At 58.4% G+C, this 24941-nt stretch overlaps 1 protein-coding gene across 9 annotated transcripts in view; it reads left to right on the top strand.

The window, feature by feature from the left end:
• The window catches only part of TSNARE1 (t-SNARE domain containing 1), a 115075-nt gene that overhangs the window by 18620 nt on the left and 71514 nt on the right, over positions 1 to 24941 (top strand). For 7 of the 9 annotated variants that reach the window (XM_043483429.1, XM_043483426.1, XM_043483422.1 and 4 more), the window contains exons 2-4: positions 13213 to 13329; positions 19980 to 20129; positions 21003 to 21494. In XM_043483429.1, coding sequence (XP_043339364.1) covers positions 13242 to 13329; positions 19980 to 20129; positions 21003 to 21494 — 730 coding nt within the window. In that variant the 5' untranslated portion in view covers positions 13213 to 13241. The remainder of the gene's footprint in view (positions 1 to 13212; positions 13330 to 19979; positions 20130 to 21002; positions 21495 to 24941) is intronic. The other 2 variants (XM_043483424.1, XM_043483430.1) reach the window with 2 other exon arrangements.

The raw sequence follows: 24941 nt of genomic DNA, 5'->3' as shown, positions 1-24941 counted from the left end.
GTCCTGTTGTCTGTGAGGAAGGGGTGGCTGTGACCTGGGGGTTGCCGTGGAGCTGGCGGCTCATGGAGGACACCCTGCTTCGTGAAGGGGCGCTGAGGGGTAGGGGAGGGCGGGAGTTTCCTGGTTGTCAGGGTGGGGGTGACACTGTCCAGTCACGCTGCTGTTGGTGCTGCTCCTGAGGGTGGGTGAGGCTGGGAGGGAGCCGCCCCCCGGGCACTTCGGCAGTGATGGTGGTGACGGTGCTTCCAGAAGCACGCCCAGCTCCCAGCACACTGAGCCCACGCCTCCCCGCTCCCTCTGAGCGGTGGGGGCTTCCCCATGGGGCCCCAGCCTTCCCACACCGGGGGCCTTCCATGAACTTGGCGAGTGTGTGCCTGTCTTCGCTGGGGACGGTGAGGGTCTCCTCCCTCCCCACAGGGAGAAGGAGCATGAAGCCTCTGCCATTGGGGTCGAGGTTGCAGGTGTGTGCCTGCCCCGTTTCCCTGCAGCCGGCGGTGCCCTCAGCAGGCCTGTCCTCAGGACGCCGGGCCGGGATCGGTTGCCCCTCCACCCTGTGGCTCCCCACGAAGGACTGGGGAGGGTGCTGGGGCTTCGGCTGTCTCGTCAGCTGACCTTGGCTGTCCTTGTGCCACTGGCCTCTGCTGGAGGAGCTGGGCTGAGACACCAGGCATGTCCTAAGCTCCAGTCTGGTGTGTCCACTGCCACGGCCAAGTAGAGGGGCGGTGCAGCACAGGCTTTGTCTGGAGACAGACCTGGGTATGGATCCCACCTTGTCTCAGGTCATCTGGGCTTCCTGGGCAGGTTCCTAACCTGCCTGAGCCTCAGTCTCCTGTCTGTGACATGTAACAGCAAAGGCTCCTTCCCCACGGTTAAATGATGTGGTGGCTGCAGGCTGCGAGTCCCGGGCCTGCTGGGGGCTTGTCTCCAGAAAGCGGGCTGGCTCCCCTCCCGAGTGGGCCCTGCCCGAGAGAACGGGGCCCCCAGCTCCCTCCTTCACCCCCACGCCTCCCCTGGAAGTCTGGGGTCTGTGGGGGGCATGACTCCCGGCCGCTGCAGCTGTGCCGTGGGCTGCCGCCCCCACCCTCGTGATTCAGGCCTGGTCTCCGTGCTCCTTGCCCGCCGCCATCCTGGGCGAGGGCTCGGCTGACGGGCAGGCAGCAGGGCGGTGGGCAGAGCCAGGCCCTGAAGCCGGGCCTCCTGTGGCCTTTCCGGGGAGGGCGGGAGGAGGGGCTGGGGTGGGGGCGGCGTGGCAGGTGGGGCAGGGGAAGGGCTTGTGTGCCCAGCATCCCAGCCACCCCTTGGTGCTGTCAGCAATCCCTGCTTCTCTGTGGCTGTTCTGGGCACCGTTCTCGGGGTGCCTGGGGCGCCTGGCTGGCGCTCTGTTTGACATGGAATCCAAGTTGCTATAGCAACACTCCACTGCGTGTCACTGCAGCCCCCGGCCCGTCCTCTGCCTCTGCACACACAGGCACACGTGCGTGGGGCCCTCGGGGTCTGGCCCAGGTGTGTGCGTGTGAGGAGAGGTGGCCCGGCTGGCTCTGGGTCTCAGGGTCTCCTGTCAGCGGTGGGTGCTGCAGGGCTGGAACGTGGATGGAGCAGTGAGCACGCCTGTGCAGCTGAAGCGCTTCCAGGAGTTAACTCAGCCACATGCAGAAGTAGGTCTGTGGCCTGGTCTCCTTGTCACAGGTGCCAGGACGTGCAAGTTCTCTTAGCTAGGAGGTGATGAGCCGGGGACTCCCAGGGTGCAGGCTGGTCCGTGGCCAGGATCAGGGGCCACTGGGTGCCGTGGCCGGATCCAGCTGCAGCCGGGTCGGGGGTCAGCCTGGGTTCCTCCCGAGCCAGGCTGGGGTTGGCTGGAGACGAACACCCATGTGTGGACGGCTGGGCCTTCAGCCTGCACCAGGCTGCAGAAATTAACAAAGTGACCTGAAAGCAAGTGTCTGTGCCCGTTTGCCGAGGCTTCCCGGGCAGGCTCCTGGCCATGTGCTCTGCAGACGTGGGTGTCGCCGGGCAGCTCCCATGGCCCCAGGTGGCCGGGCATGGCATGGCGTGCCATGGGTCCATATGCCGGCAAACTGCCTGAGGGTCTGCTGTGCGCTCATCCAGCCTGGGCACAGTGGCGACTGCGGCCGCATGCTGCCCCAGCCTGGTGGCGTGCTCCCTGCTGGCTCACGCGCCAGGACCAGCAGTGCTAGCGCGTGTGTTTGCTGGGCTCAAGGACCACGTTTATCTTTCCTTCTCCTGATCATAAAAGTGACGTGGACCTGGCAGAGAGCTTGGGAGGCCCCAGCCCGCAGCAAGGCAGTTCATCCGCAGCCTCCTGTGATCCACCGCCCACTCTGGGCAGCTCTGCGATGGGACTCACGTGCCGTCTTACACGTTAACAGAGTGTACTTTAGCGATGTCCGTTCTTGATGGTGTGCGCCCATCACCACCTGATTCCAGAACTTTGTCGCACCTGCACAGAAACCCTGTACCCCAGCAACCACTTGCCGTTCCCACCTCTGATCTCCTGTGACCGGGCCTCATCTGACGACTGTGGATTTGTCTCCCGTGGATGGTATCTGTCTGCGTGCTCCTCCGTGGCAGCTTCCCCCCTTCCCCTGTGGTGTTTCGAGGCCCTGTTGAGCGTTTTGTCATCTCTGGGCCGTGCGTGTGTGCGGCTGGGTTGGACGTGACCCCCCAGGTGCCTCGTGTCCCTTCTGCTGTGCATAAACGCCGTCACCTGCTGGGCTCTGTCCTGCTTCTCGTGCTCCATGTGTGGGTCCTGCATGTCCTGTGTGTCACGTGAGCAGCCCGAGCAGTCGGAGGACTCCAGTGTGTCCCCTTCCTTCTTGGGGTGTGTCTGGGCTGCCTTCAGGAATGGGTGATGATGACCAGGTGCCCAGGAGTGGGGTGACTCGGGCGGGGGTAGGTGTGTCCTTACAAGAAGCCTAGTGGCGGGTCCTCTGTCCCCACGGCCAGGACACACGCCCCTCAGGGTAACTGTGTGTCCTGTGTTTTTCTGGTCTCATTTTTCACCTTAGTGTCGTGTGTGAGCATGTCCCCCACAACTGAGTATATGCTTTTAACACTGTTTAAGTTTTCTGCGTCATACTCTATTTAGATACCTAACGCGATGTGTTTAATTCTTTATTGCTGGCTCTTCTGGTTGTTTCTGGATTTGTGTTTTTTATTTGGTAGTGTTTCTGGCTTCCCGAGAGCTTCCTGTCTGATTGCTCAGTGCAGAGCTCTCGGGTGGGTGCAGAGCGTGGGTTGCCGGGGCTGCTGCAGCCCTGCCTCTATGCTCTCCTGGGGCGCTAGCCCCAGTCCCTCCTGAGGGGACCCTGGGGGCACAGGGCGTGCTCTCGGGGGTGGCGGGAGGAACTCCGACTGTGCTGTGATTTTTTTTTTTTTTTTGGCTGTGCCACCCATGTGCGGATTTCCTCACCAGGAATGGAACCCGGGCCTCCTGCAGCGGGAGCCCCGAGTTTTAACCTCTGGACCACCAGGGAAGTCCCCGTGCTGTGACTTTGGGCGGCGTCTCCCGACTCAGCCTGTCACGTCCCTGGGGGCCGGGGACCGCAAGCTATGGGTGTTTGGGCACCTGAAGCTTCTGTCCTGCGTGGCTCTGTCTTGCTGAGCAGTCTGTTGGGGGGTGGCGAGCCTCGGGGACCCTCACAGCCCGCCTGGGCACAGCCTTCCCCGCTGCCAGGTCCCTCCCTGCCCTGCCGCCCGCCTCCGTCTCAGGTCCTCCCTCCGTTTCAGGCGTTTTCATCAGCGAGAACCCTCCAGGGGCCTGTAATCCATGGAGTTCCCACTCCTAAGTGACGTGCTCGGAGCCGAGTCCCCAGTGACTGAGCTCCAGCGTTCCGGGTCCCTGAAGTCTGTGTGGAGAGTCTCGTGCAGGCCGTGCCTTCACACGAGCAGGGGTGGCTGGGCGGCGCGTCCCGGCTGCTTTACCTTCTCCTGGGGTCGTGTTCCTCCCTCCTCTCCCTTCTGTCTCCAGCCTCCCTCTGTCTCCATCTGGGCAGGTCGTGGTCCCTGCTGGGTTACGACAGCTGTGGGCTCAGCCCAGGTTCTTGGACTCTGGAGCCTGGCGGGCCCGGGGGCTGTCCTCTCCCCGCCCGTCCTGGGCTCCGCCCAGCTTCCCCTTGCCCAGCCTGTGGTCAGGAGCGCAGGCCTGGGGCCCCTCCCTGTGTGGTGGGGGAGGGCCTCTCCTCCTGGCCGGGTCAGTGCCCCTCTGCTGCCTGGTGGTCTTGGGGTCCCCACCCTCAGGGTTCCCCACCTCTCACCCGCCCAGGCTCCTGCAGTGGCCTGGGGCAGGTCCTGGGGGCGGGCGAGGGCCAGTGCAGCTGGAGCCCCGAGGCCGCCCTGGAGGATGCAGTGCTGAATTGTCTTCGGGGCTGTGTTCTGGTTTCTCAGGCAAGTTGGCGGTGAGAAGTTGGGGTGGAGTCAGGCTGTCTGCCGCCTCCCTGGTGGGTGGGGTGTATGTCCGCTCTCCCATCGGTGTGAGCTCGGCAGGGCCAGGCCGTGCACTCACAGGCCTTTGAGACCGCCCAGCTGTCCTTTGAAGGTGTCTGTGCCTGGCCTGAGCCAGCTCCCAGGGCCTTGGGTCTGTGCCCTGCGGCTCCTTCAAAGACCAGATGGTTTCCTTCCCCAGGGAAGTCCTGCTCAGTCCCCAGCCTGGTCTGCATACCCCTGCCCAGTCCTGGGGGCCTGCCGGCCTTTTCTCTGCATCCCAGAGAAGGAGAGGTCTTAGTAGACTGGTGAGGGAGGGGGCTCTGGGGAAACGCTGGGGTCCGGATGTGGGGCGGGGAGAGCTGCCTGGAGGAGCAGGGATGGACCCAGACTGCAAGTGGCCTTGGTGCCAATGTGCCCCTTTGACCTGGGACAGGCGGGAGCACCCCCCCCCCCACCTTCTACCTCCCATACCCGTGGGAGCCAGTGTCACGGGGGGCCTCGTTCCTGGAGGAGGAGACCAGGTGAGGGGGCTTGGACGGGGCAGTGGGCACGTGAGCGTCTCTCGTTTTACACCGTTTGACTCAGTTCTCCCCAGGAAACCATCCCTGCACGCAGGTTCAAGGGAGCTTGTCTTTTCTCAGACTGTTTTCTCTCTCACTTGGGTGACTGTTCTGCTTTGACGCAGGCTCTTCTTATTATGTTAGGCATGAACCACTTTTTTCCCACGAGCCTAACCAGATATCCCAGCACCGTTTATTAAAAATTCTATCCTAAGTGTCCATACGTATGTGGGTCTCATTTTAGACTTACTTTTTTATTCCATTGTTCTGTGTTTTCCTGCCCGGTTTTAACTGTAGAGACTTTCTAGCATGTGTTACGATCACGTTGTTGAGATAGAGCTCACGTACCCTACAGATCATGCCCTGATATGTGCGCTCCAGTGGTTTTCAGGGTCCTCACAGGGTGACCATCCATCACTGCCAGCAGAGCCCGGACCTCTGGTCACGCTGGACCAAGCCCCAGCCCCACGAGCAGTCGCCTGTCCGTGTCCCATTTCTGCGGACCTGCCCGTCGTGGGCGTTTCACAGAAACGTCCGGCTCCCCTCAGTCGGCATGACGGTCCCAGAGTCACCGTGTCGTCGCAGCGGCCCTGCCTTCTCTGGGCTTTTCAAGTCTGGAGGGCGCAGTGCTGCTTGTCTGCTTGCTGGCTCGGCACCTTCCCGTGCGGACGCCCTTGGCTGGCTGGTGTTTACTGGAGGGCAGCACGGCGTCTCTGTGAGCAGTGCCGTCCTGTCCGAGGACGGGATGCTGTCCCCGCGACCCGCTCCGCCTCGGTCGTTGGAGAGACCGCCGCCCCATGTGGCCCTCGTTCCTGGGCCTGTCCTCGCTCGGGTTGCTCTGGGGACTGGGGTTCTCCAGCCGGGTGTGTGCGTGGAGGCCGCGGCTCCCCAGCGGTGAGTTTGCATGCTGCTGCTTTGCCCAGCTCCTTACTTCTGGGAGCTTTAACCTGTGTCTGCGTTTCCGTCGCCATCCTGCCGTTGGTAGCGAGCGTTAGTCCCCACTTCCGTTTCCCACGGAGCAAATGCTTGTTTCAGGATTAATGGGTGTTTACCATTTTAAGAAATATTTTTGATTGTCTTGTCAGGAACTCTGTTGATGCTGTTCATAGCGTCCGTGGGGAAACTTGTAGCCTTTTTGGGTGGATGTGCTGTCGCGTTAATGGGTTCCTAAGGCCGGACGCGCCCCACATCCCCAGAAAGATGAGCAGGTCAGGACTGAGTTCTGTTCCTTGGTGTTCAGCGTCTGGCCGCTCACGCGTGGCCGGCGCTGCTGTGTGACTTTCCCTTTTGTCGCACTGCGTTCATCAGGTTTCTCTGTCAGTATTACTGTATGTGCCTCATACGAGGGTCCGGAGCTACCCTGCTCCGTCCGCACCCTGGAGTGATTTACGGAGCTCTGGAAATACTCGGCTTTGGAAACGTGGCAGGATCCCCCCGCAAAACCATCTGGTCCTGGCGTTTTGTTGGGTGGTTTTTATGAAAACTTCCTGTTTCTTTTATCCAGATCTGTCTGTTGAAGCTTTCTGTCTCCAGGGATCGCTTCTGGTGAGCTTCGTTTTCCTCAGGTATTATCCATCCCGTTTTACAGTTTATGTGTATAGAGGTTTGAAGCAGAGCCTTAATGAGTTCTTGATGCTTTTGTTTCAGTGATCCTCCCTTTTAATTTCTGATACTGTGTATTTGGGGCTTCTTCCCTCTTTTCTTGACTGAGTTAGCTCTTGGCCGTCTTTTTCGTTAGTACTTCATGGAAAACAGGATTTTAATTTGTGAATTAGTTTTGTTGTTTTTCTGTTTCCTGCCTCATTAATATTATTAACTTTTGTTTATATTCTTTCCTTGTGGTTACTTTTGACTTTTTTGTTCTTTTCCAACCTTTTAAGAATGAAGTCCATTTGATTCCTTTTTTTTAAATGCATGAAATGTTGAGCAGTTTGACTTTTTGTCTGGTAACTGCTTTAAACTTACCCTGTTGATTTTCATAGGTGATATTTTTACTGTTTTTTTAAAGAATTTCTTCAGTTTAATTTTTTTTTCTTCCTCCAAGAGTTGTCTAATAGATTGTTTTTTAGATGGAAGGAGCTTCTTAGTCTCAGAAAATATTTTAAACATTTGTGTTTGTTATTTCACTGCCAGTGCCAGCATGTTAGAGCTGGTTCCTGTAGCCGTAGGGTCCTGGTGTCCCCCCAGGAGCTTGCTGTGGCCCCTCATTCATTTACAGTTTCTTTACTTCCTTTTAATAATGTTCGTTTTGAGTTTTCAGTATACAGAACTTGCACCTTTCTTGATTATATTCCTAGGATTAAAAAATATTCTAGTAGAGTTATTAGTTTGTTTTGAACTTAAAACTCCTGGACATAGTAATTCTGGTTTAAGGACAGTCACCATGTTAGCAGGAAGCCTCTGTTGCACCAGGTTCTGCACGTGTGACTGTTTTCCTGTGTTCACTTCCTCCCCTCCTTGTGTTCATGTTCACGTCGTGTGTTCCTCTGGACCCCTCGGCGAGCTGCAGACATGATGCTCCTTGACCCCCAGATGCAGACTCCCGTATGTAACCCCAGGGCTGGTGTCAATGGCAGGACATCAACACCGGCCAGTGCTCTGGCCTGAGGGTCTTACTGGTGCTCCCGGGAGAGACCTTGTGAGTGAGCCCAGTGACACGTTTCTCCGCAGAATGAAATCCAGGATCCCTTTTGGTTTTGGGGGTGCCGTCTCCTTGGCCTTCTTGAACCTGGACGGTCAGGTCCTCTGTCTCTCTCTGTCTGCGACGTGGACATGGGAGAAGGCTGCAGGTCAGCTGTTCTGCGGGCCGTTGCTCAGCCGGACGTGTCTCTTGTCCCCGCAGTCCTTCGTTTTTGGCAGGAGGACCTGGAGAGGCTGCCGTGTCCTCCTCGGTGTCTGGCGGCAGGGGCACATGAGGTCTGATCTGTCCCCCACCGTGTGACCCAGGTCCTGGGGTTAAGCTGACGTCCGTGAAGTTTCTCCTCTGCAGAGTTGTTCCCCCTGCACTGTTAATTAGTTTCTTGGGGAAGGTTCTTTGAGACTGTGTGGATATCCTGCCATTTATGGGACTCAGACCCGCTGGTTCTCAGGACCGCTAGACGTTCTTGCCTGAATGAGTTACTATCATTCCTTGACCTGTCCTCTCCTGTGTTGCTCTGGTGACTGGGGTTTTCCGTATGAATCTGTCCTCGTAAGGATGCTGCTAATTCCATCCTTCTTTCCTAGTTGTCAGCGTCTGCTTTGACGAAGAGCTTTTTCCTTTTTCCTCGTGTGTGTTTACAACCACGTGGACTCATGGACTTTCACTTTACTTCTTTTTACAAGGATATAATAGGGACTTGCCTGGGGGCCCAGTGGCTAAGACTGAGCTCCCAATGCAGGTGGCCTGGGTTCCACCCCAGTCAGAAAATGACCACAGTGAAGATGGAAGACCCCCCTGCTGCCACCAAGACCTGGCTCAGCCAGATAAATCAACAAACGATAGATGTTTTTTAGAGGCTATCTAAATAAAAGTTATAATCTTTTATTACCATCGTCTTTTTTCATGCTCAGATGGCCCCAGATTTGCCCAGCGGAAGGTGGCCTTTCGGGCTGGCCTCTGTGTCCTTTGGCGATGGCCCCCTTGCTTTGATCACTTCCTTGCTCTTTCGTAACAGAAAGATCTAGGCTTATCTTTTATTCTCTCTGTCCCAGTCCTGGGATTTCTCCAGTAGTCCAGAAATCCCAGCCGTTTCTCCAAGTAGTCTTAATTCCTATCTGTGAAGAACGGTGTTTCGTAACTGAGAAACGTGTGCTCCTGTTGCTCTGGAGCTTGACACCGTCTTAGGGGACGAGGCTGGGAGGGTGATCGTCACACTCACAGCTGTGTGAGCGAGTGGCCCACACATGTCTGTGCGCGGTGCAGACTGTGTCCACATGCAGCCTGCCAGCTCCAGGGGGTGGGGCGGGTGCTCGCGGGGGGCGGGGGGCCGGTGCTGCGGGAGGTGTGGCCGTGGGCAGAGAGCACTGGGGCAGGCGTGGGGAGCACTGCAGCCACGCAGGGAGGTGCCTTGACTTCCACCCATCTGCCTCTGAGACTGCGGGTGAGTCGCTGCGCCTCCCTGAGTTCAGTTTTCTCATTTTAAAAATTAGGTCTCAGGGACTTCCCTGGTGGTCCAGTGGCTAAGACTCTGTACTCCCAATGTAGGGGGCCCGGGTTGAATCCCTGATCAGGGAACTAGATCCCACATGTCGCAGTGAAGGTTGAGGATCCCACGTGCTGCAACTGAGGCCCCGTGGCCCGGACGTCTTCCCCCCAGGACACAGCAGGCGTGGGGCCTGGTGTGCTGGGCAGCCTGGTCTCCGGCGACGTCCTGCTCTTCATCCTAGGGTCTCCCAGCTGCTTGGCTCCAGAATACTCCCATCTGAAGCCACTCTGGCAGGCCTGAGGGTAGCAGTCAGTGGAGGGAGGCGTGGGTCTAGCCCAGGGAGGGCTCTGGTGTGGGGTGGTTGACGGTGTCCTGCAGGCCCTTAGTAACTAGCAGCCTGGGCCACTGGGCCTGCCCCTGGAGAGGTGTGGGCGGGACTGGGCATTGGTGTTGCTCCTGCTTCGTCCTCCCCAGGGCAGCGCTTCGGTCTCTAAGCAATGCAGCCCGGGGGCCTCCTGCCTCCCTGGAGCCGCGCAGCTGGCTTGGGTAGAGCAGAGCACAGAATACAACCAGGGCAGGGCTCCCCAGCAGCCTCCCCGCCAGTAGGCGTGGGACCAGGTGAGTGGAGGGCATCTGGGTGGGGGGCAGGCCCTGGCCGGTTCTCCCTCTGGTGGCCCGCAGAGCCTCTTCCTCCCCAGGCCTGCCTCCTCCAGGGAGCCCCCCCACATGCCTCACACAGAGCGGGCCTGGCAAGGCATGCGGCCACTCTTGGCCCAGGTCAGGTGTTTAGTCCTGTTGTCCTGACGCCTCTGCCTGTGTGGATTCAGTGAATTGCAGAGACTTTACCACACAGGAGAGTCGCATCCCTTGGAGTCAGACTGACGGACCTGCCGTCTCAGCCCCACAGCCTGGCCCCATGTCTGTGTTTCCAGGCCTGGCCTGTGGCTGGAGGAAGGATGGCCGTGTCTGGGGGGGCTGGGCCGTGACAGCGAGCAGGCTGCAGCTCACACCACACCCTGGGTCCTGCAGTGCCTGGAAGCTGGCTCCACCAGGGCTGTGTGTGCCGGGGAGGGGAGACCCTGAGGAGGAAGAGGGGTGACCCCGAGGTGTGGGGTGGGAGTTGGGGGGCTGTGGCCGAGCTCGGCCATGAGGGTGAGGTTCCCAGGGCTGTCGGCAGGGACACGGCCGGGGTGTGGGTGGGAGCCGAGGTTCTGGAGGAGGGGACTCCCGAGTGGGTGCGTCAGCCCCTCGCCTTTGGCCTGGTGCTGAGGCTCCTGGGGGTGCAGACCAGGGCAGCGGGAGGTTTGGGCTCGGTCGGGAGGAAGGCTGGGCGCACCTCCCTCTGCGGACCTGGGGGCCCAGCAGCTGTCCGCTCCTTACCCGGCCCCCGGGGTTCCTCTGGAACTGGGTGGTCTCGGGCCTCCCTCCCATGTGTCTAGGACCACTGGCCCTGACACGGCCAACGTGGGGTCGGACAAGGCCTGAGGGAGGCTGGGAGCCCACACTGTCGGCGCTCTGGGGCTTGTGAGTGTTCGGGTGGGAGCAGACATGCCGGGGGCCCTCAAGTGTGAGGACACGTGCCTTGAGGGTGGCCTCCTCCACATGCCTCCTCCTGTTTGACTTGCCACTCTCTCTGGGGCTCCCTTCCTGATACCTCCTATTAGGGGAGACTGGGTCCCGGCTCAGGATGGGGGCACCCGGCCAGGTGGGGCAGGCTGGGGACGTGACCGTGTGCTCTGCTGAAGCTGGAGACGTCCGGGGCGGGGAGGATGGCTGCTGTGGTCGTGTCCGTCACCACGCTGGGAGGACCTCACCGAGGCTGCAGCAGAAGTGAGACGCTGGGCACGGTGCAGCTCTGTGGGGAGGTTAGCTCTCCCCTGCAGAGGGGCTGCGGGGTCTCAGTGCCCTCCTCCTGCTCTGGGTCAGCTCCGGCCTCTCTCAGGGCTGCTGCTATCCAGCGTCGCTGCGGGGCCCCGGCTCACAGACAGCTCCTGAAGGTCTCTGACACGGCACCCTGACCCACCGAGGGTGGGCATGCTGCCGCGGTTACAGAGAAGGAAGTGGGACCAGAGATGAGAGTGGCTCGTACTGGGCCCGCCGGGACCTGCTCTCCATCCTTGGGGGTCCCTCCAGCGTAGTGCGGGGACAGGGCCCATCCTGGGACCCCCCGTGTAGACAGTACCACTCCCTGTCTGCTGCTGGGAGAGTCAGCCCTGGTCTTGGGGGGCCCCTGGCCTCTGTGAGCCCCAGGCCGGCGAGAGGGAGCAGCAGGCAGAGGTCACGGGCAGGGCCTGCCCTACTGCGGCCGCAGCATTGTCCTTGGAGCCGGGTCGTCGGCCCCCAGCCTGAGCTGTGTCCGGGCGCCCCTTCCAGCCTGGCATCCTGTGGTGTCCTGTTGGCCGGCCGCTCCTTCCTCCAGGGCCTGGGGACTTTGTCTTGCGGGCAGAGCTGCGTTGCTGGGGCGTTCCCTGGCACCCCTGCTTCCCCTGGTGCCCAGGGGACAGGATCTTGGCAGTCCAGGGACAGACAGCTCCCTTCAGGCTGTTGCGGGGGGCTGATGTCCAGGGTACAGCCCGGCGCCACCGTGAGCTGGGGGCTTGAGGTGGAGGAGGCTGGCTGCCCTGGTGGGCGGTCACGGAAGCTGCTCTGGAGGAGGCCTCCTGGGGAGTGGGCATTGCTCACTGGAGTCTGGCCGGCAGTTTTGAGGCAGCCCGGGGCTCCTCCTGGGCGCCCCAGCCCAGGGGCATCCTCCGGCTCTCCGGCCTGGCCCTGCTGCAGCTTCCGCCCGCCTGCTGGGCTGCCAGCAGCTCTCCTCTTCCCGCAGTGGCTGCCTGCTGCCCGCCCTCACGGTGAAGACACTCTGGTGGAGAAGTCAGCCGTGAGCTGGCTGTGCGGGGTGGGCGGGAACAGCAGACGGAAGCTGAGGGCACAGCCTGGCGCAGGCGGGGGATGGGCCCGCCGGGGACGGGCGCCCAGACCCTTGAGGCTCAGAGCCCTGCCAGGGGGGGCCTGGGCAGCAGGCGGAGGACACCCTCTGGGCATCCTCCAGCCGGGCTGGCTCTGTGGTCCCTGAGGTGGGTGGGCTCCATCTCCCAGTCTCCGAGCAAAAGCACAGGCCGTGGGAGACTGCAGGCTAGATGAGGGAGCAAGCTGGGGGTCTTTCCCTCCATCTCAGACCAGGACGTCAGTGGCAGCCTTAGGCCTGTTTCTGCCCCTCAGGCAGCCTGTGCTGTTGGTTGGTCCCCGCAGCCCCGTCCAGCTGCCCACCTGCGGCCAGGCGCAGGGTGCACTCTCGGCCCGGCAGGTGCCTCGGGCTGCCCTCAGCCTCCACCTGTGGCCGAGGGATACCTCACACGTGGTGCCCCTCCTGTCTTCCCGGGGCTGCCCTACCCCTTCCTCCAAGCCGTGGCTCGGAGGCTTGGCCCCCTGCTCCCTGCTCCCGCTTGAGCCGCGACCCCCAGGGCTGTGCAGACCCCCAGGGTCTCTCAGAGCTCCCGTGGGAGCCCTCGCCACCCACACGGCCAGGTCCCCGGGCCCAGCCCTCCTGCCCACGCTGGACGCGTGCCTGGCGCACGGCAGGTGCACGGCTGTCCTCCTGGTCCCCGCCTGCCCCGAGTCTCGTGGCCACGCAGGACAGTGCTGGGGGCCCCCTGGGTCTTGTCAGCTCAAGGCAGACACCCCTGCAGCTGTGTTTCCAGGCCGAGCCTTCTGGAGGAGGATTGCACTGGGATTTTGCAAATTAAGCTTTAATGTTTTAAAAGTTTCCATGCGTAAAGTTTAGAGAGAGAAGGAGTGCTGCCTGGTTTATTCAGGGAGAAGTCCCCCCACCCCTGCCAGCCTCCTGCCTCCCGTCCCGTGGCTGCATTGGGTGCTTCTAGGAGGCTGTTGACACTCTGAGTGACACACTCGTGTCGCTCTTTACTGCTCGATCTTGTTTCCGTGTTTAGACGTTAGTTGTTGACTTGCAAGGTGAGGTTGCAGCAGTCAGGCTCCTGGGGGGGTGGGCGGAGCCGGAGTGAAACCTGCGTTCCAGCTCTGACCCCCTCCCCTTCTCCCCCATCTGTGTTTTGTTTCCTCTGCAGGAAGGTGCGGCCCTGTGTCCTCTGAGAAGATGTCTTATGGATCCATCGCAGGCAGTGGCGGCCTGGGGAGCCGCGGCCCTTTCGGGGGGCCCTCCCGACAAGGCTACCAGCCCCTAGGTAAGGGCAGCGTGGGTGTGTTGGGGTCAGCCAGGGGCAGGTCTCCCCTGTGGTACACTGGTAATCATGGTAACCATAGGAGGATTCTGTCCTTCTGATGGGCCCTACCTGTGACTCCGGATCGGGGGTGACCCTGGCCCTGGACGGGCCGGGGTTGTTGGCACTGGGCCAGCACCCGGGGAGAGCAGAGTGGAGATGCCGCCCTGCCTGGGGGCGGGTCCAGGGGTCTGCGGCCTCTCGCGGAGTCTGCAGGTGCTGGGCTGCTTGGCGGACGGCCTCGTGGCTGCCCACGTGGACCAGGTGCTGCGTGTGGGGCACGGCCAGGGAGCGGAGGGCCTTGGGTGACGGGCGGTGGCCTGGGCTCCACAGGGCGGGTCTGCTTCTGGTTTCTGTGTGCCGGGCCCTGTCCTGTGGGCTGGCTCTGTGGTCTGCTCGCCCCCCGGCTGCCGTCCCCCTGCAGAGGGGTTTTCTGCCGGACCCGTGTCTGGGGAACTGACTTCAGGTCCTTAGGGATCCCGGGCAGACCTGACACTCAGCGAGTGTGAGTGTGTGAGCCTGTGTGCTCACAGACTTGAAATGAGACGCAGACTCCAGGGCCGATCCCACCGCCTTCCCCGCCCCGGGGTGTGGACGGCGGCTTCCCCTGAAATGAGACGCAGACTCCCGGGGCCGATCCTACCACCTTCCCCGCCCCGGGGTGTGGACGACGGCTTCCCCTGAAATGAGACGCAGACTCCTGGGCCGATCCCACCACCTTCCCTGCCCTGGGGTGTGGATGGCAGCTTCCCCTGAAATGAGATGCAGCAGACTCCCAGGGCCAGATCCCACCGCCTTCCCCGCCCCGTGTGTGGACAGTGGCTTCCCGGCTTGTCCTCGAGGTTTTGCTGCCGTGTCCTGTCCTTGAGCAGACCCTGTGAGCGTGTGTGTCTCTTGACTTTGCTCAGTTGAATCAGCCTGCGACTTGCCGGTGTTGCCCCCAGTCACGGCAGTCTGCCTGGCGGCCCTCCCGTCTCCCTGCTCTGGGCGCTCGGTCACCTGCGAGGCCGTGGCAGGCACGGCTGCCCCACGGTGACAGGCCGTCGGAGCGCCTGTTTCGGGCCCTGTGTTTGGTGCTGAGGAGCTCGGATGCTGGCGTGGTTGGGACGGCCCCCGCGAGGGGGTGGCAGTGGGGTGGGCAGCTCAGGGCCTGGCAGTCGTGCTGACCTGGCCCTGCTCCCCGCCTTGTCGGCGCCAAAGGGCAGCGGCCTTGACCAGTGGCCCGCCCGTGGGACTGGAATGGCGTCTTCTGGTTTTAGCTCATGTTTCTCTGGTATCTAGTGGGGTCAGTTTTCCCGTGGCCATTGGGCATTTGGGTCTCAGGTGCGCTCTGTGTGTTTTCCCTTCCCGTTTGTCTTGCTCTCGTCAATGGGCAGGGTCTCCGTGTGTCTTCTGGACGTGCAGGTCCACCATGCTGGCTTCTCCTCGTGGTGCTGCTGATGAGAGCACGTTTTTAACTACAGCACCACTGTGTTCATCAGTCTTCCTTGCAAGATGTGCGTGCTTCTGTTTAATAAATTCTAGCACAAGGATAATGGTTTTGCCTTTACTTCCTCTGAAGCTTATACAATTTGTTTTTCATATTTAAGTCTTGCAATCACCTGGAATTGATTTTTATGTATGGGGAGGGTGGAGTGTAATACACTACTTTTCTCTATTATAACAAATTGTCCCCGGGCCCTTGATTGAAAATTCCCTCTCTATAGACCTGCAGTGCCAGCTCTGTGATAAACGTGTTATCTATGCAGATTCTCTAGGTCAGTTCTTCTGTTTCTGTGCGAGGCCGCAGCCTGATTTTCGCAGTTATTGTAATCGTAGATGCTGTTCAGGGCAGGTTGCTCCACTGTGTTTCCGTGGACACGTCCAGGCACTCTGGCCTTTGTTGCTGAATGGATTTCAGAGTCCCCCGTCCGTCACTCGGCTGAGATCTGTCCCTACCTGTGTTAACGTGTGAGACTCAGCCGTGCTATCTTCACCAGTCTTCTGCCCATGAGACCGTCCGTAGGTCTCTCTGTTGATGGGTCTTTAGTGTCTTTCAACAAAGTTTGTAATTTTCTCCATAAATATTTTACATAACTTTCATTAAGTTGTTTTAACAAAAATGAAAACTTTTTTTTTTTTGCTGTTTTTGCAAATAGTACCATTATTAATGGGACAGGTGCTTCTCAGGTGGTGCTAGTGGTAAAAAACCTGCATGCCAATGCAGGAAACATCAGAGATGTGGGTTCAATCCTTGGGTGGGGAAGATCCACTAGAAAAGGAAATGGCAACCCTTTCCAGTATTCTTGCTGCCTGGAGAATCCCCATGGACAGAGGAGCCTATCCACAGGGTCACAAAGAGTCGGACATGACTGAAGCGGCTTAGCATGCACATTAGTGGAGCATAGTACCCATTCTAAGTCTGTGTTGCTGGTGCACTCATGCACACACAACTGGTTGTTCTAGGAAGGAAAGTGCAGGTTTTACATAATATTTGCATCTTATTTTTTAACTTTCTGAATGTGGGAAATTCCAAACAGAAAAGTAGACACAGTGGCGTCGTGAACCCAGCACTGGCGCACTGGGCGTGGGGCGGGGGTCATGCCCGGGGCTGGTCCAGCATCACCTGCGCACTCGTGACCCCTCTCCCCAGACGTCAGCGTGCCTCCTGTGTGACCATCTTAGGGCGGGTCTCCTTTCCGTGCCCAGATGTCGTCCAGATGCAGCTGGGGCTTCCTCCCACCCGCGAGCCCTGGGAGCCCTGCAGAGACGCGGCATGTCTGGGCTCCCAACAAGAGGCACACGTCACAGTTGATGGTGCCTTTTCAGTCTTTCCAGGCCTCTGGATGCTCCCCTTTTAGTTTTCCTTTTTTCTTTTTGTCCCTGGATTTGATTTCTTAAAGAAGCCAGCTGTTCCCTGTGGAACGTAGTTGAGTTCTGTCCACTGACAACATCACTGACGAGAGGTCCTGCCATGCTGCTGAAGTCTTTTTATTAATTGTAATAATTTGTTGAGTCTTGAGTTTTCTGTACAGACAGTGTCATTTATGAATAATGACAGTATTTACCTCTTCTGTTTCAATGCTTTTATCTTTTATGTGTTTTTCCTTCCGTCCTGAGCCCACCAGAAGCTCTATTTCAACTCTGAGTAGAAATAGTGATTGTGGCCTCCCTTCTATTATTGTTATTTTATTTCCTATTATTATTATTATTGTTACTATTATTTTATTTTCTATTATTTTTTCCAGGCTGCACTGTGTGGCTTGTAGGATCTTAGTCCCCTGAGCAGAGAGAGAACCCGTGCTCCCTGCACTGGGGGCGCGGAGTCCTAACCACTGGCCTGCCGGGGAAGTCCTGGTGATTGTGTTCCCTTCTCTATTATTAGTATATTTTTTTAAGGCTGTGTCGTGCAGCGTGTGGGATCTTAGTCCCGGTGATCGTGTTCTTTGTCAGTTTTTGGAAGAACAAGGCTGCTCCTGTCTGGTGTCTGGGATTTCGCTGTAAAACCGCCTCCCCTGGAGGGCCTGGAGCTCCTCTGTGGACTGCCCGTTACTCATGCCATCTGCAACAGCTGTCCAGGCTCTCTGCTTCTTCTTGGGTCAGCTTGCTGTGTTTCTGTGGATGCATGTCTGCTTTTCTGAATGTTCACGTTGACTGAAGTAGCACGGTACACAGCCACGTGTTGTCCGGTGGGACCCGGGCAGCGCCACTGTGTGGTCAGGGGTGCGGCCACGAGGGCAGCGGCCCTAGTTCCAACCGCCTGCTCTGCCGCGATCGAGCTGGGCCCCGACCACCAGGAAATGGACGGGGTTAGGCCCCGCTCTGGTGTGGGGGAGATGGAGCGAATTAACAGGCTGAGCTCTGCGCCTATCTTTTCACTAGCATCCTTGGCCCCTGGATCCCACCCTCTTTTATTCCTAATGTTGTTTAATTTTTGCTCCCAATTTTCTTGTTTTGTCATCAACATCGACAGACTTGTGGCAGTTTTATAAACCCCTCCAAAGGGCTGACTTGATTTTCTGAATCTCTATTAAAAGCTCTTAAAATCTGATGGATTTCTTTCTGCCCACATTTTTACTGTTTTCCCCCTTCTTTCTTTGAGTTGATGCTGTTTCATTTTCCTAACTCCTAAGATCATTCATATCCAGTTTTTATTCATTTCTGATAAAAGCATTACCATTATAAATGTCCAAATAATCATGGTTTTAGTTGAATCTCACAATTCAAAAATATATAGCATTTTAAAATTAATGTTTAGTTGTAAATATTTAATTTCCCTTGTGAATTCTTCTTTAACCCAGGATTTATTTAGAATTGTAGTTCGTTTTCAAACATGTGTATTTCTTCCTAGTTCTCTTTTGAAACTGATTTCTACATTAATTGCATTTCTGTCAGAAAAGCATCTGCATTTGCTGACAGCTGTTGAGACTGGGGCTGCTTCTGGGGCGCTGGGTGTGATTCTGGGGGTGACTGGCAGGGCTGCCAGGGAGGCGGGCTGGGGCTCCAGGCAAGACAGAGAGGCCCTGCTGAGACCCCAGGGGTGGGAGCAGCTGTGATCGCGACTGCCTGCCGCGTGCCAAGCCCTGCGCGTTACGGGTTACTCGGGGACCGTAAAGTTAATTATGCAGAGCTTAGGGTGGGCTCTTGCTGTAAAGTCCCATCGCAAATGCAGCAGAAAGCCAAGTGGGATGTTACTATCGTGTAAAGAACTCACATAAATGGAAGGAAAGCCCCCAGATCTGTATACAGATGGGCCAAGTCTGAAGAGAGAGGGGTGGCTTGCAGCCCGTGAGAAGGTACCTGTAGAGATGGACATGAACTTGGCCCTTCTCATGTGGCTCGGCTGCAGTGGGTGGAGGGTGGGCTCCCTTGCAGGGGAGGGCACGCTGCTCCCTGCCTCCTCCAGACCCCCTCCTTCCCTCTGTCTCGGCCCAGCCATGCCTCTTTGTTAGGGCACTATCAAGGGATACTGGCAGAGATGTTCGCCGCAGGGGATGTGAGGAAGAAATGCCATTGCTGCCCAGCTCAGGGAGGTGGCGAGATGGGCCGTGGTCTGGGACGGGGCATGAGGCCATCTTGCGGATCCTTGGAGAGTGCCGGATGCCCGTCCACGTCCCAGTGGGATGATGGACGGACATGGCAATTGAGGCAGGCGACCCCCCATCTGGGCTTCTCCTTGCCTGAGACCTCACCCCTGAGTATTGATAGTGTTTCCCTCGTGATGTGTGGTGGTAGATGATCTTTGTTGTTTTCTGTAATAATTGTCTGCATTTGCATTTACATTGTCCCCCCAGAGTTCAGAGTTCACATGATTCTGGAGAGCAGACCAGACTGGCTCCTCCACGGGTGTCTGGGGACCTTGTGGGGCATCGGGGGGAGGTGGGCCGGGTCTGGACGTGTGCTGACTGACTCCAGTGTAGCGAGGGCATCGAGCGCCACCGGTCCCCCTGCTCCCCACGAAGCCAGTGGTGATGCCATGGCGGGGCCTGGGCCGCTGCGCCTCCTTCCACAGTGCTCTCTGGGCAGCAGTCCCCGGGGCCGGGCTGTCTGCCTGCAGGGGACCCTGGGTGGGCGTCTGGGGAGGTGGCTCTGCCCGCAGGCTCTCCCAGAAGCCCCGGGGGAAGAGGGACGTGTCAGGCCCTGCCCTCTCAAGAGCTGGGCCCGTCCTGGACCCGCAGACACGCTCCACGCGGAGGCCTTTTCTGCAAAGAGGCTGCCGCTGCAGGAGCTCAGTGCTGAAGCTCTGGACCTCGCGTGCCCCTTGACGTGGTCAGACGTCTCCACCAAGGCAGGCTTCTGGACAGTGCCCGCCCCGCTCCAGCGCCCGGGCTGTGGTGTGTGGTCTCAGCCTGGCACCACTGCCTCCTTTGATCCCAAAGAGCTATGTTCCCGAGGTGTCCATCTGTCTTAACAACACGTGTTTTCAGGCTCAGGAATTCTGGCAAACCTGTCCAGGAAGTGTTTCTGAATAAATGAAAATTATCAGAGAGGAAACTGTATCCTCCCTGGGGACCCACCATTGCTCCTTGGCTTGGCAGTGAGTGTCAAGGGAACTGATTTTGTTTTCATTTTCACTTCCGATATACCATGATTTTATACCATGTATTTTATAAAATACAGTGGCATGGTCCCATGCTACCATGATTTTATACCATGTATTTTATACCATGTATTTTATACCATGTATTTTATAAAATACAGTGGCATGGTCCCATGCTGGTGGTGCGGAGATGTCAAATTGCCAGGAACATTCCCAAGGCCTTATTCTCCATTTTTGCATGCTGCTGTGCACTGGTCAAAGTCCTGGCCTGGTTTGGGGCCACACCTGAGGCTCTGCTGTAAGGAGTTTCATACTGGCTTGGAATCACCTTTCAGAAAAACCTGGGTGCAGAGAAAGAGTCAGAATATCTGAAGTTCTGGACATGGTGCTGGCTTTCAGCAAAAAGGGGGTGTTTGGGGGGTGTGGCAGCCAGGGAGGACTTCCTGGAGGAGGTGAGTCTGAGCAAGTGGAGCTCTTTGCGTGGATGCTTAGAGGGCCCGGGGCACCTGCTGTCCTGCATGAGAGCCTTGCTCCCCCAGAGGTGCCCCAAGCTGGGCAGGGGGGCTTAACCGAGACTGTCCCTTGCTGTCTGTAGAGTGCGCAAAGTGTTGGACCGAGTACGGAATCCGCCATTTCCCCTGCCCATCGCCAGAGAGCAGCCTGCAGGACCCCTGTGTGGGTGAGGACGGGGATGGTGACCTGGGGCCTGCTGGCACTCCCAGAGGCCCAAGGGCCAGGAAGCGAGGTACTTCTGCTGGGATGCTGGGTCTCGGGGGTCCCAGGGATGGCCACACAGAGATGCCGAGCCCTAAGGTGGGAGGGTCAGTGGGCGGGGAATGGACTTCCAGGGTCTTTGGCTGGGGAAGCTGGGGAGCTGGAACAGGGGTCCCGGCCCGTCTCCACCCTCACCCGCACTAGCCCTTTCCTTCCCTGAGGACAGCTGATGGCATGGCGGGGCTGGACCAGGGATGTTGCCAGGCCATCAGGGTCCTGCAGGCTCCAGGGAGGAGGCTGGCACTGCAGGAGAGGCAAGGACTGGCCCAACTCCCGTGGCCCCTGGGCCCAGAGTCTGCATCTGCTTTGTGGGGGGGTGGCTGGCAGGGGAGTGTAGGGGCCTCGGTGTGCCCTTCAGGGTGACCCTGCCTGGGAGGGGCAGCCATGGCCAGGACTCAGCAAGCTGGGCAGGAAGGCAGAGGTCAGCGGCACCTGAAGTCTTCTTCTTGATCAGGACATCTGGCTTGTCAGTGGTTATTGCTGTCCCCGGGCAAGCCCTGGCCCTGGCCCCGGCCCCAGAGGGCCTGCTCCTTGTGATGGGACGGCCATCCTGCCTTCTCACTCCTTGCTCCTGACATCGACTGCCAGAGGCAGTAGGACCGGGGTGGGCCTTTCTGGAGACAGATGGGCACCATGGCCCAGAAGCGAGATCCCTCGCAGCTCCGCACCCAGCCAGGCAGCGGCAGGGCCAGGACTTAGACCCAGGCCTCTGGATGCCCAGCAGGGAAGGGGCTGTGGGTGGGAGCAAGTACTGTTCTGAACTGGAAGCCAAAGAGGAGGCTCCCCAGGAGCCGCCACCGCCCTGGCCGGGGCCTTAAACACCTGCCTTTTGGTGCCTTTCCAGGGCCAGGGGTCGCGCCCGACAGCAGTGGGACGCCAGAGCCCACCTCGCTGCCCGCTGGCCCACGGAAGGAGCCGGCTGCGAGGGCCCGTGGCCACATGGCCAGCACCACCCGGGCCAAGAAGAGGAAGCCCAACTTCTGCCCGCAGGAGACTGAGGTGCTGGTGGCCAAAGTCAGCAAGCACCACCAGCTGCTGTTCGGCACCGGGCTGCCGCGGGCTGAGCCCGCCCGCAGGTACCGCGTGTGGAGCCGCATCCTGCAGGCGGTGAACGCGCTGGGCTACTGCCGCCGTGACCTCGTGGACCTCAAGCACAAGTGGCGGGACCTGCGGGCCGTGGTGCGGCGCAAGCTGGGCGAGCTGCCGGGGGCGGCCGCCTGGCCCCGTGCCACCCCGTGTCAGGCCCTGGCCCTCACGCCGCTGGAGCAGGCCGTGGCCAAGACCTTCTCCTGCCAGGCCCTGCCCTCCGAGGGCCTCGGCCCCGAGCCGTGCAGAGGTGAGTTCCTCGCCCAGCTTGGCTGGCAGGAAGCTCGTGGCCACCGATGGCCGCCGCACCCCCCCCTCCACCGCCACCTTCCCTGTGATCTCTGGATCCTTCTGTACTTCGTCCTCGGCTCCTTCACTCCCGCTGCCTGCCAGGCCCCGTCTAAGCCCTGGGCACCCAGGGGCTCGACCCTCCCTCGGGGTCACAGGGGAGCTGGGCTCAGACAGGACGCAGCTCTCTCTGCAGGGCAGCGAGTTCCTGCCTTCGGGTTAGGACCCAGAGCAAGAAAGATACGTCCTCCAGGCAGCGTCCCAGCAGCGCTGACCCCAGTTCCTCCCCGGTTCTCTCCTTCTTGCTGGTTTGGCATCCAGGAGAGGCCTTGCCCGGGCTGGACTAGCCTGGAGGACTAGCCTGAGCAGGTGGGGACCTGAGGCCCTGGTTACCTTCATCCTCCTGGGCAGAGCCTGCCCTGGCCTTTCTGGGGGAGCATTGCTCTCGTTGGGCCCAGCACTTGGGGGCAGTGGCCGGGGTCAGGGCAGGCCTGCTTCCTGGCGCCCAGAGAGCACTGGGGCCACTCTGCATGTGGACGGGTGCTGTCCCGACTGCCTGCGGTCCCTGCGGGACAGCCGTGTGAGGCCATCGGGGCTGCAGCCTTGCGGCCAGGAGGGGCAGGGTGCCCGGTTCCTGCACTGGTCCCGCTGTGGTCACGTCTCCTGCTGCCCTGGGGCTGGGCTGGCAGGGGCAGGGGCTGGTGGGCCCTACCCCCTCCAGACCGGCCAGCCCGCTCGTGCCCCCAGCCGTGTGAGGTCCACGGGCCGCTGTCCTTCACTGCCGGCTCCCTCCCTGTCCTGCTGTGCTCGAGGGCTGACCGGAGGTATGGGTGTCAATAGCTCATCCCTTCCATGCTCAGGAGGGCACTCTTGGCCATTCGTGCCCTGTCCATGTTGGGGGTGGGCTCCTCACTGGCTGAGGAAGGGGGTGGGAACCTCTGTGTGTGGACACGCAGCCTTGCTTTCTTGGGGGTTTGGATAAATTCCCGAGTTGGATTGCTGGTCCCATGTGAGCGTGAGTTCAGCTGTCAGAAACTGTTGCCCCGTCGTCCACAGCGGTTGTACGAGCTCAGGCCCCTGCGTCCTTGCTGGTGGTCACGCTGGTTCCTGCCTCTCTGGGCTGACGGGGGAGGGTCCTTACTGCACTGTCAGCCTGCACCAGGCAGGGACTCGTCCTGCACTGTCTGTCCGTCCATTTGTCCTTCCCAGCAGTGTCTGCTGGCCCCTGCGTCCCTCTCCTGACCCGTCGTGTGCAGCCGCTCAGTCTTGATTCTGGAGGCAAGGGATCCTCCAGGCCCCTGTATTGTCCCCCTGTGGTTCTCGCTGCATTAATGCCTGAGCTGGTGGGTTTGGGGTCGCGGTTCCGTAGGCATTCAGTTTGGCACGTTGGAGGAACCCGGAATGACCCAGCACCCCTGTTGTCGTGTTTCGCTCAATCCGTGTGGCTACTTTTTCAGCCCTTGCTGTCTGATTACAGAAACTATAAGTCAGTCTTGAGGTGAGTGGGTAATCATTTCTTCCTCCTGTTTTCTGAAAGGGTTTCTGTAGAGTTGGTATTATTCTCCCCTTAACTGTGTGGCCACTATCCATAGTGGAGTGTCACCCACGGTCCGTTTAACGGCCTGTGCTGCCTGCTCTGCTGCAGTGAGCTCCGTTGCTGGGTGTCTTTCCGGGGGCTTGCCCGTTGATCTGAGTTGTCAGAGCTGCTGACTCGACTGTTCCTGAAGTTCCTGTCCTCCGAATGCCTGTAGGACCTGTAGTGAGAGCTCCTCTTTCCTTCCTGTTGTCGCTAATTTGTGTCTTTTCTATTTGTTCTCAACTAATCTGGCTGCAAGTCTGTTAGTTTTATTGATTGCTTCAAAGAGCCAGGTTTTGATATCATCAATTTTCTCTGCTTACCAGTGCCAATTTAACTGATTTCTGCTGACCTTTAATGTTTCCTTCCTGTGTTGGGGTTAATCTGTTTTTGTCAGATCATTGACTGGGGACTTCTTTTCTAACGTAAGTATTTATTGCTATAAATTATCCTCGCCGCATTAGTTTATTTACTCACATTTATATATATTATCTTTTCATTCAGTTTACAATATTTTCTAATTTCCTTGGTGAATTTTTTTCTTTACTAATGGTTATTTGGAAGTGTGTTGTTTTTCTAATAATTGTCTATTTCCAGGTCTCCTTCTGTTATTGATTCCTAGTTCTGTTGTGGTCAGAGAATATATTGTGCGTGATTCCAGTGTGTTCAGCTCATCGAGACTTGCTTTGTAGACAGAGGTGTCGGCAGCCTCTGCGAGCTCCTTGTGCGTCTGATGAGAACGTGTGCTCACCTGCGGGGCGGGCGGGGGGGGGGCGTCCTGGAACGTCACTCAGTCGTGTTCCTGGGGAGCGCTGACGACCAGCTGATCCGTCTGCTCATCTGCTCCCTGGGGAACGCCCGGCAGCCTCTGTTCCAGCGATCTCTGCTCTGTGTTTTCTCAAGCTGTGACACGAGGCGCACCCTGAGGACCTTTTGTCGTCTTCACTGGTAGTCCCCGGTGCTGTCGTAACGTCTGCCTGGTCCCTGGTTGGGCTGTTGTCCTGAGTCCCCCTCTGTCTGATGTCAGCGTGGCTGCTGCAGCCAGTTTGTGGCTGCTGTCGTGTGACTCACTGTCCGCTCCTCCGACGTGTAAGCCGTGACTTCCTGGAGTGCGAAGTCACGTGGGCCTTAGGAAGCATCACTGCAGCAAGGCTAGTGCAGATGCTGGGGTTCCAGCTGAGCTGTTTCAGATCCTGAAAGATGATGCCGTGAAAGGGCACTCGTGTGCCAGCAAATGTGGAAAACTCAGCAGTGGCCACAGGACTGGAAAAGGTCAGTTTTCATTCCAATCCCAAAGAAAGGCAATGCCAAAGAATGCTCAAACTACCGCACAATTGTACTCATCTCACACAGCTAGTAAAGTAATGCTCAAAATTCTCCAAGCCATGCTTCAGCAACACGTGAACTGTGAACTTCCAGATTTTCCAGCTGGATTTAGAAAAAGCAGAGGAACCAGAGATCAAATTGCCAACATTCGCTGGATCATTGAAAAAGCAAGAGAGTTCCAGAAAAAAATCTATTTCTGCTTTATTGACTATGCCAAAGCCTTTGACTGTGTGAATCACAATAAACTGTGGAAAATTCTGAAAGAGGCGGGAATACCAGACCACCTGACCTGCCTCTTGAGAAATCTATATTGCAGGTCAGGAAGCAACAGTTAGAACTGGACATGGAAAAACAGACTGGTTCCAAATAGGAACAGGAGTACGTCAAGGCTGTATATTGTCACCTTGCTTATTTAACTTATATGCAGAGTACATCATGAGAAATGCTGGGCTGGAGGAAGCACAAGCTGGAATGAAGATTGCCGGGAGAAATATCAATAACCTCAGA

The sequence above is a fragment of the Cervus canadensis genome, chromosome 12, assembly GCF_019320065.1.
Source record: "Cervus canadensis isolate Bull #8, Minnesota chromosome 12, ASM1932006v1, whole genome shotgun sequence".
Lineage (NCBI taxonomy): Eukaryota > Metazoa > Chordata > Mammalia > Artiodactyla > Cervidae > Cervus > Cervus canadensis.
Note: the sequence above shows the minus strand (reverse complement) of the source record. Positions and strands in the feature narration are given on the sequence as shown.